The sequence below is a fragment of the Magnolia sinica genome, chromosome 3 (genome assembly GCF_029962835.1).
Source record: "Magnolia sinica isolate HGM2019 chromosome 3, MsV1, whole genome shotgun sequence".
NCBI lineage: Eukaryota > Viridiplantae > Streptophyta > Magnoliopsida > Magnoliales > Magnoliaceae > Magnolia > Magnolia sinica.
In genome coordinates this window covers 4,686,729-4,698,509 of record NC_080575.1, presented here as the reverse complement: position 1 = coordinate 4,698,509, position 11,781 = coordinate 4,686,729, and the positions used below count along the sequence as shown (strand labels likewise).

Here is an 11,781-nt window from a genome sequence, read left to right as displayed (position 1 = left end):
TGATGTAAACACACCACAAAATCTGATTGATTCGAGATTTATCTCACAAACGTGTGGCCCACCTAACTTTCGTTCGCAGGAGAGCAGACTGGCTAGTGACCCCGCCACTATAAGCTAATGGCTAGTGGTCGGTGCTCTGTGGGCCCCACCATGATGTATGTGTTTCATCCATGCTGTCCATCTATTTTTTAGATCATTTTATAATATGAGCTTGAAAAATAAGTTATATCCAAATCTCAGGTGGGCCACATTACAAGAAATAGTGTTAACTGAACATCAACCATTAAAATTTCTTGGGGGCTGTAAAAGTTTTAGATCAAGCTGATCTTTGTTTTTTCCCTTGATCTATGTCTGTATGACATAATCAACAGATTGGATGTCAAATAAACAGTACAGTGGACCTTAGGAGGATTTTGATGGTGGACATCCAATCACTCCTATTTTCCTATGGTGTGGTCCACCTGAGATTTATATCCATCTAATATTTGGTATCGAGCCCTAAAATGATATTTACAAATGAATGGACAACATGGATAAAAAATATACTTCATGGTGGGTCCCACAGAGCACTGACCACTAGCCAAACCGCCTGGAAATCGGATTGCTTACTGAGTTAGTCAGTAAGCTTTTTATCATACTGTGTAAACTTAGATGTCCCTGCTATGAATGAATGTGGGTTACCGCACCGAGTAAAAAAATTAAAATTGCAATACATACTATTTCCCATGGCGTGGTCCATTTGAACTTTAAATATATTTCATTTTTCGCGTTAAGCCCTCAAATTATCTGTTAAAATGGATAGACGGAGTAGATACAATTTTTAAATCACGGTGGACCCCACAGACTTTACTCAGTACGCAAACCGCTTCCAACCGCCTCCCCTTCACAGGAAGTTCGCCTTCCTTGGGACTGACGTGGATTTCCTGCTAAAGCTGTGAGATGATGGTTATGTGGGCCCACCGTGATGTTTTGAATTTTAGGTTCAGTTGAATTTTATCATAACGTACGCTAAAATGATCTTAAAAAATGAATGGACGGATTGGATTTCTCATAAACATCACGGTTAGCCGCGCATCCCAGCGGAGGAATTTCCAAAATCCGCGTCCGTTAGGTCGTGGCCGCACGTATCCTTATGAAAAAAAGAGTCCGGATACTCTGGAAACGGATTGGCTACTCCCCCTGCCAGCAGCCAATGGCTGGTGGTCGGTGCTTTTTGGGACCCATCATGATGTATTTGTTTCATCTATTCCGTCCATCTATTTTTCTAGATGATTTTATGGTATGAAAGAAAAACTGAGATATATATCTATTTCAAATGGACCACATTACACGAAACAATGTTGATTGAAGGCCGATCATTAAGAATATTTTGGGGGCCATAAAAGTTTTGGATCAAGCTGATCTTTGTTATTTCCTTTCATCTAGGTCTGTATGACCTAATAAACAGATTGGATGTTAAGTAAACAGTACAGTGGGCCTTCGGAGGATTTTAATGATGGATATCCAATCACTATTGTTTTCTTGTTGTGTGGTCCACCTAGGATTTATTTCACTCTCATTTTTCGGCTCAAGCCCTAAAATGATCTTTAAAAATGGATGAACATCATGGATGAAATAAATACATCATGGTAGGGCTCACAGAGCACCGACTACCAACCACCGGGCTAGTGGCAGGGAGAGTAGCCAATCCGTTTCCGGATCCTCTGTTTGCGTCGAAGCAGGAAAATCGTGGTTGGTTGTTGCAATCGGAAATCGGACTGCGTACTGAGTTACTCAGTACGCTCTTATCGTACTGAGTAAACTCTGTTGGGCCCACTGTAAAATAATATAGTTTATCCACGCCGTCCATCAGTTTTTTCAGATCTTTTTAGGGGTTGAGCCCAAAATTAAAGTATATCGAAATCTTAAGTAGAACGTACCAAAGGAAACAGTGGAAATATTGATTTCCATTGTTGAAACCTTTCTAAGGCCCCGATGATGTTTATTTGTCATCCAAACTGTTAATAAGATTACAAAGACATGATGAAGGGAAAAAACAAATATCATCTTCATCTAAAACTTCTATGAGCCCTGAGAACTTTTCAACGATAGACTTTCAATTCACGCTGTTTCAGATGGTGTGGTCCACTTGAGCTTTGGATATGATTAATTTTTGGTTTAAATTCATAAAATTATATGATAAAACGGGTTAAGAGAGTTGATACAATACATGAATGACAGTGGCCCCACAGAGTTTAGTACGCAATCGGCTTAGTTTGCAATCTAATTGGATCGTGTAATACTGGAGGCGAAACTTAGGTGGAGCCTATAGTGATGTTTGTGAAAAATCCACCCCGTCCATCCGTTTTTTGAGCTCATTTTAGAACATGAGACCAAAATTGAGCAGGATCTAATACTCAAGTGGGCCGCACTAAAGAAAAATGTGTGTAGGGAAATTCCTGCCGTTGAAACGTTCCTGGAGTCGACAGTGATGTTTATATGCCATCTATACTGTTTATAACGTCATTCATATTGGGATGAAATGAAAACACAAATATTATCCTGATTAAAGGCTTCCGTGGCCATACGAATATTTCAACTGTTGACGTTCAATACTCACTTTTTTGTCCCATCACTTTTTGGTCCCACCTGAGTATTACATGCAGATCATTTTTATTTTTATGTCTTAAAATGAGCTAGAAAAACGGATGAATGGAGTAGATTTCTCAAAAAGATCACCTCGAGCTCCACCTAAGTTCCCAGTGCAGGAACTTCGTGCAAAAGGCTTTCGCAGAAATCCCCGTCCCATTTAATAGATACTGGATTCCTGACGATGTACGAAAGCAGGAAAGTCATGCTTGACTTGGGGCATACGTTTTACTTTATGGGCTGGGCTTGGATCCCTACTTGCAAGGCCGAAACAGGTCTCACCCAAAGGGTTCAATTCAGGCCAGAACCATTCAGGCCCAGAGCATTTGAGCTGGTTGGGCTGGTGGCCTACGCCGGCCCAGATACAAATTTGTATTGATTGGCCCACTTGTTGTTTGGTGCCCCTGATAAGGGACCCATGTTGATTGGTGGCCCACCTCGTCTATGTCCTGGGACACACAATGAATGTTGGTTGCCTAAAAAATTTGCAAGATTTGAAGATCATCAATGGCCCACAAAACACCGCCTGTGGGCCGTTCAATATTAAAAGCAATGATTAAAGGGTTGAAATATTCGAATATGATGGTTTTTCTTGTTATTCCCCATCTTGTATGAGGCCTATCATGTGAACGGTTTGGGTCATCTAATCTTCTAACTATCTGTATATGTTCGTGTATACGTGTGAGTATGCATGCGCATGACGTATATACGTCTTGCCAGGAAACACTCCGATGTACTACGATAGGATAAGTCGAGACCATGGCCGTTTGATCAGGGTCATTTTGAATGATCCGAGCCGTTTATAATATGGCCACATCATGGATTGAGAATGAAGAAAATAATCTCAGATTGAAATATTGGACCCGTTGATTATTCCAAGTTCAATCTGACCGTTCATATTTGAAGGAAAAGACTCAGATGATCAAAGGCTTCCAATCCATTGCTCTAGTGCTCTCAAAACACTATAAATAAATCGAAATTTAGGATGGATTGGATCATCCAATCAGTCTGAATTTGAGCGGTAGCCCATACATTGTGTTTCTGAATACAATGGACAGTTCAGATCGATTGATTGAACTGTCTAAATGAAGCGATGCAAGTAGGAGCAGTATAACTTACAGTGGTCTGAGAAAACTCTTTATTCTCAAGTATATCGGTTTAGATCGGCTGACTCCAAATCCAACGGTTTAAATACCGATACGATACGTAGGGATGTAGGGAGCGGATTGCCTGTTACCCCGGGCACAGAGATATTCCTGTGGCCGGGGCTGCATGGGGACCACAGAGATGTCCATGACAAATCCACTCCGTCCATCTGTTTTGAGAGACCACAATAGGACAAATATCTAAAAATCAAGCAGATCCAACGCTCAGGTGGGACACACCAAATGAATCATTGGGAACGCAAATGTCCACCGTTGAAAGCTCCCTGGAGCTGACCATGATGTTTATGGGCCATCCAAACCGTTCATACGTATATTTCCACTCAGAGAAATTGTAGGTACAAATACCATCCTGATACAAAACTTGTGGTATGGCTCACATTAGACTTGGATATGCCACGTATTTAGACTCCTCTACATCTTTCAAAACAGATGAATGGAGTGGATTTGTCACGGACATCTCTGTGGACCCCACATAGCCCCGGGCAGGCATATCTATGTGCCCGGCTTCACAGGCAATCCGCTTCTTTGCTACCAGCTGCCAAGAGATTTGCTAAACCGACACGCGTGTAAAAGGCATGTCATGTAAACGACGCACATCTACCAACATAGTATATTTTTCTGAGATCCAATCCATTCATTAGAGCACTACCACCATTTAGATGCTATTATCTGAGAATAAGAATTTCTATTCTCCAACTGGGCCATATTTTATAAAAAAAAAAATTGCGGTTGAAAAATCGCGGCTTATCTGCCAACGTACCAGATTTGTTTTCTTGAAAAAACATCCACATGGTAAAGCCCAATTGATGGAGGGGCTGGATATATTACAATCACGTACCGTGCTGTGACAAGTACGGGCGTGTGCATGAGCTGCATTGCACCGGCGTGTGGGCGTGCAAATCTCTATAAGTTCTACCCAGAGCTGATTGCATGATATACCGTGTCGGGGATGTGTGTGACAAATCCACTCCGTCCATCTATCTTTAAAGACCACAATAGGATATGATGCTAAAAATTAGGAAGGTCCAAAACTCAAGTGGGCCACCAAAAAATAAAGCAGTAAGAATGGAAACGTCCACGAATAAAACCTTTCAGTAACCAAAAAAAAAAAAAAAAAAATGTTAGAAAATTGGTTAAATTTTAACGAAACTTAAATGATTGTTTAAAAAAAATATATTAATAAACAGTTATGAATCAAAAGCTTAAGAAAAACAATTACACGTCCTAATTTATACATTTTATAACTGCATTAATACAATTATAGTTAAAGTTCATTCATATAATTAATAAATATAAAAAAACATGTAAAAATACAAACACTATATTCAAAAGTAAAACAAGAATTACTATATCAGTCATACATATTTAATTTTATGTTTAGACACAAGAATTATAAATTATAAATTTTTACTTTTTTTAATTGTTTGCAATTTAGCTCAACTCCTCCAAAATCTTGAAATCGAAACACATAATCTATAATTTTTCAAATAAAATATGAAAAGCTATAAACTTATAAGATTTTGACACTAATGTACTATGGTTTATAAAAAAAATAAAAAAATATTAACCGAATCAAACATACGAGATATATCCTATTAGCACTTAAAATACTGATCCGGATCCAAAACTCCTGTCACGCCCGTACGTTTAATCTCTGCTGTTTCACGTGGTATGGCCCACGTGAGTTTTATATATGCTTGTATTTTTACATTCATATCCTACCGTGATCTTTAAAAACAGATAGACGAATTGGATTTCTCACGCCCATCTATGTGGCCCACACATGCAAATCCGCTCTCCTATCAAACATCGGCTTGGGTGCGGGTTTTGATAAGATATGGTGCCGTCGGATCAGAGTCTCGTACTGACGAGGATTTCCACTCTCTGGTTGCAACCGTTCATTTTCTCATTAGTAGTATATAGAAGCTGTAATTTTATAATCATGTTTCATTGACGATCCTGACCTTTGATGTTGAATTTGAATATGAACCATTGAAAAAAATACATTTCAATGTTACATATTCATCTTCATAGAGAATCATCCATTCAACGAATGTTTTTTATGAGGGCTCGTGGATGATAGAATTCAGAAAATGAACGGTTCACATCATCATCTATGTAATCCATGATGGAAATCCGCCCGCTTATGATACTACGAGAATGGGACAATGCATCATGTCAAATTCCGATTGACGCGGATTGCCTACTTCCCTGCGGTCCCGACCTCGGCATTGGCAAGAACTCCGAGTGGCCACCGTGATATATGGGTTTTATCTACACCGTCTATTCACTTTTACATGTCATTTTAGATTATGGTACAGAAACTGAGATAGATATATATCTCAAGTGGACCACACCACCGGAAGCAGTGGTGATAATGAGGTCTATCGTTGAAACCTTCCTAGGGCCCACTGGGATGTTTATTTTCCATCCAACATGTTCATAAAGTCACATAAACCTGATGAGGGGAAGACACAAATATCAGATAAGTACAAAACTTCTGTGGCCCATAAGAAGATTTCAACGGTGATAATTTAATACTTAATGTGTGGTCCACTTGAATCTTAGATCTGCTTCATTTTTACGATTATCTCCTAAAATGATATTGGAAAAATGGACTTATGGTTTGGATGAAACCCACCGAGCTCAGGACGGCCGGGGTATTACCCCATTCATCCGCGTTTGATTCAATACAACAAAAGAGCCGGAAGAACGGAGTATGGTAAAACCAACACGCTACGGTACACGTGGCAGATTGAAATTTGGGACCATCTATCTACTGGGACTTACAATGGATGGAAAATTATTCAAGAGACACATATGCCGACTGATCAAAACATCTAATGAAAGGCCTGGAAATCTACCGTAGAGAAGAAAGATTGTTAATGGTCAAAATTAAATCATAGAAAGTGATTTCTATGGATGTCTAATTAGTGTGATTTTTGAAAAATACAACACTTATGTTGAGGAACGCCAGCTGTACAGTCCTGATTATCACATTACAATTCCACGTGTACGGTATAGATATGGATCTACCATATCCAATTACTTGCGGTTCTACCGTATGAGCCCATTACTCGTTAGGAACGGGGTTGGATACGAACCGAGCTAGCTCGACTCGAGAAAGCACGATTTGACGGTTTGAAGCTGAGTCGAGCTGATTCTCGAAAATGAGTTCGAGCTTGTCCCAGCCCGACTCAACTCGGATCGAACTGGGTGACTCAGTTACTTTGATATTAACGTTGCTCACTAAGTGTTTGATGAAATGACTGGATGGAGAGTATGGCTGGTGGCAAAGAAAGTATGTATATGAAATAAATACTTTTTTGTTCTTAATTTTTATATTACTTAAAAGCTGTTTGTTAAAATAATTGTAAAACATTTACTACTGTTTTTACAAATATTGGAATTTTGAAGGTACAGTCTAAGTGTTTGTGCAAATGCTGAATAGGTGAAGTCAGGTTCAAAGACCGAGCCAAGCTGGGATCGAGTTGAGGCATGTATAACCTACTTACAATAATATTGCCGCCATTTTTCAAGGCACCGGACTTTTAAAGCATTTCCTCGAGTAGCGCGGATTAGCTGAGACAAGGTAACAGCTTAGTGGGTTGAGGCCCTGCCCGTGGGTTGACGTCTAATTATTTTTTGTATATCCACGCCGTCCATCTGTTTTCCAGATCATTTTATGTCATGATTTCAAAATTGAGCAGATCCAAATTTCAGGTGGACCACACCACAGGAACACAGTGGTGATTGAACGCCTATCCAACCTGATAAGGTCACATAGATCTGGATGAAGGGTAAACACAATTAGAAGCTTGATCTAAAACTTTTGTAGGACCAAGAAGTTTTTAATGGTGGAAATTCAAATCCTAATGTGTGGTCCGTCTAAGATTTGGATCTACCTCATTTTTTGGACCATATCCTAAAATGATCTCTAAAAATGAATGGACGGCGTGGATATATAACACATAGATTGAGGTGGGCCCCTTCGTCATGGCCTCATCCACTTAGCTGTTACCCTGCCTCATCTAATCCTCGTCCTCTCTTAGAAGGCAGAGCAACTAAAACCAGCTCTCTCTCTCTCTCTCTCTCCCCGAATCCATGTATTGGTTTCGGAATTCTGCTATCATGTGGCCACCAAATCCCCGGAGCCTACTATCACAGAATGGCGAGGTGGGGGCCATGGGACACTTTCAGCAGTCGCAACCTGCACCAGTGGCTCCACAACAGAGCCTGCCGATCACGATCGATGGTTCCAGCATCACTACCACATCTCACCAACCATCTGCACCGTTGGCGACTGGCGGTCCAAGTAGCACTGCCTCATCACAATCAATATCCACGAAACCAGCCAGAAAACAATATGGATTGGTGCAACCAGAACCAGTGGCTCCAAAACAGACCCTGCCGACGATGACCGACAGTTCCAGCAGCTCCGGCATATCTCACCAACCATCTGCACCATCTACGACTGGCAGTCCGAGCTGCACCGCCTCATCACAATATATATCCATGGAAGCGGCAGGAAAACAAAATGGATTGGCGCAACCCACACCAATGGCTCCACAACAAACCCTGCTGATGATGACGGACAGTTCCGACAGCTCTAGCACATCTCACCAACCATCTGTATCATTGGCGATTGGGGATCCTAGCGGCACCGTCTCATTACAATCGACATCCATGAAACTGGCCAGAAAACAGTATGGATTGGTGAGAGAGAATGGTGTCACAAGAATCATCCCGTCGCCCACCTCCATTTGTCTTGCTGAAGTGCAGTCGAAAGAACCCAATTCAAGCATTCCCGGCCCATCATCCACGATTCTTGAACGGGCGATGAGGATTCTTAAGAACAAGAGTATCAAGATTCCCTGGAGCTCTCAGAAAAGGGCTGCCCACCAGCGTCTCCGGAAGATCATGCTGCCGCTTGAAGAAGAAGACCCAGGCATTGGAGACGGTGATTTTCTCCATCTCAGAAGTGGGGTTATTCCGATAAGGCCCACCACTCAGCGGACCACTACACTAAGCCATTGCGATAACAGAGGTGAGGGCATAGATGGTGATAATGCATCCAGAGGTGGAGATGTTCTACCGGAGACGAATTCTCCGCACCACTCGCAGAACATGATGCCACACCCTTCTGAGAATGGTGGGGGCAGCAATGGAGATGACGCATTCCTTCTCACCGCCAGAGATATTCCAACGCACCTCTCACATACCACGATGCCACACCCTTCCAGCAATGAAGGTGGGGGCAGCAATGGAGATGGCACAATCCTTCTCAGCACTGGAGATGTTCCGAAAGGGCTCACCACTCGCCGCCTTTCACAGAACCTGGTGCCACACCCTTCCAGAAATGAAGGAGGGGCCAACATTAATGGAGATGATGCATTCCTTCTTAGTATTGGAGATGTTTCGACAGGGTCCACAACTCGTGTCTTTCAGACCACGATGCTCCTCCATTCCGACAACGAAGGTGGGAGCAGCAATGGAGAAGACACATTCCTTCTTAGTGCTGGAGATGTTTCAATGGGGCCCAACATTCCGCACCTCTCGCAGACCATGATGCCGCACCTTTCTAACAGTGAAGGTGGAGGTGGGCAAGGTGACAATGCATCCCTTTATGATGGTAGAGATACGCCAACAGAGCCCACTATTCCACAGCCCATGCAGACCATGACACTGCAACATTCTGACCAAGAATGCACCAACAGCATCGGCAGCGACATGTTCTATTGTGGCAGTACACATTTTCTGTAAAGCCCATCTGGGATGCTGAATAGAAGTTGGTTGCCTTCGGTAATTCCAAAACATCTCTGCAATTTCATTGAATTTTATGATTATATTGGGATTTGATGTTTCTTTAGCTTGTTCTTGAAGCTCTATTTAGGAATTATTGAACAAAGATTGTGATATCTTGGACTTCCCAAAATTGAATCTGATTCTTGATTGAATTCTTGAAATGATTGGGTTTTGCTGATACCCCGTTTTTCGAGTTTCTTCAAGCTCTATTTAGGAATTATTAAATAAAGATAGTGATATCTTGGACTTCTCAAATTTGAATCTGATTCTTGAATTGAATTCTCGAAATGATTGAGTTTTTCTGATACCCCGTTCCTCGAGTCTGTTTTGATTTGAGATTTCGTGTCGATGATTGGATGGGATCTTCATTGAATTCGATTCTACAAATGCTTGAGTTCATGTTTAGGAACTTCTTCTTTCTTCTGTTGAATTCAGGTTTGCTGATTTGTGAGTTCGGCAGATGCGCGGGAACCTTTTCTTTCTTTTGTTGAATTAAAGGTTTGATGATTTGCTGTTTCTTGAGCCTATTTTTAAATTGGACTGAGAGAAAGAATTCTCCAAAAATTCTGTGATATTTAGAGCTTGCGTGGTAATGTCAACTGGAACTGATTTTCTTGAGTCGAATTTTACAAAGAACCAAATTCAACAAAGGATTGGAAATCTCTCTCTCTCTCTCTCTCTCTCTCTCTCTCTCTCTCTCTTTGAATTGAGTTTTTGAAGGATTGGTTCTATTATTTCATTTTGATGTTATTTGCATCCAATAGCTCTTAAATCAAGATCTGTCTATGAATTGAGTCAATAATGAATAGGCATCTTCTCATACTAACTAACACTTTGTTTTGGCGGACCTCAGATTTCAGTGGTCTAGTCCTCCCATCTGGTCGAACAAACACCTCTCTTAAAGGAGAAAACATTTCTTCAGACTAACACTTTGTTCTGGTGGGCCTCACATTTCAGCAGTCCAGTCTTTTCGTCTAGCACAAGAACCACTACTCTTAAAGCAGACAACCCTAGCCATCCTAGGATTAACCTTCAAACAGTCATTTGAAAATTAGATATAGCCAACAGTTCATTTTCAATGTTAAGAGATCCATCCACTAATCAGATAGCTAGGATTTTGGTGGATATTTTCAGTCCACTCCCATGTGCTTTATGGCCCACTAACTAGACATTCTGGATCATTATAAGATAGCCCCAACAGTGTGGAATTGTTTGCGAAATGAAAATGCTGATAATTACAGTCAGGGAAAGGTATGGATAATTGAAATAAATCACTCCTTAAACAATCCATCACTGCCTATTGGCCAGACTGTTGGATATAGTATGATCTATGGTAGGGCCAACATGATGAATGGCATGGATCTCACGCAATTGTGCTCTATTCACACATACAACCTATTCGCTCTTGTATAAAGATTAGCAAACCTCAGTTCTGTTTAGTAGAACATATTTATTGGATCTTTTTCTTTTTCCACATAATCAACTCAGTAGTTTTTTAATTGGATTTTATTGTATTTTATTAGTTAGATGAAGTTCCATGGATTCGCACTGCTCCTGCAAGATTGTCGGCTCCAGTCGTTTCATTGCTGCTGCCTCTACCATCCAATACAGAACTGCTGGAGGCGATGAATTCTACACCATTAAATACAGAAACACCGGGAGCCGTGATTTCTACACCATCCAATACAGAACATCCGGGAGCCACAACGTCTAAACCATCTAATACAGAACCATGGGGACCCATGATTTCTACATCACCCAATACAGAACTGCTGGTGCCGACAACTTCTACACCATTGAAGGAAACTTACAATGAAAACCAAACAGATACAAAGTAAAGAAATCTATGTTGTGTTGTTTAATGGATTTTTTCCTCCTTGAATGCAATGAAATCTTTTGACCATGAATAGATTTCCTCACGCGTGTAAAAGGAATGTAATGTAAACGACGCACATCTGCCAACGAAGTACAATTTTTTTTATTTTTTTTATTTTTCTGAGATCCAATCCATTCATTAGAGCACTACCACCATTTAGATGCTATTATCCATGAATAAGCTTTTGCTACTCTCCAAGTGGGCCATATTTTATATAAAAAAATATATATATATATATATATATATATATATATATATATATATATATATATATATATATATATATATGCGGTTCCCATCGTGGCT

General features: G+C 40.7%; 1 protein-coding gene across 1 annotated transcript; it reads left to right on the top strand.

Moving 5' to 3' along the window:
- The first annotated feature begins 7,913 nt into the window (after positions 1 to 7,913).
- Positions 7,914 to 11,543, top strand: LOC131241400 (uncharacterized). The gene is made up of 2 exons (XM_058240210.1): positions 7,914 to 9,596; positions 11,123 to 11,543. The coding sequence occupies exon 1, from the start codon at positions 7,926 to 7,928 to the stop codon at positions 9,555 to 9,557; it is 1,632 nt and encodes a 543-aa protein (XP_058096193.1). The 5' UTR covers positions 7,914 to 7,925; the 3' UTR covers positions 9,558 to 9,596; positions 11,123 to 11,543.
- The last annotated feature ends 238 nt before the right edge of the window (positions 11,544 to 11,781 follow it).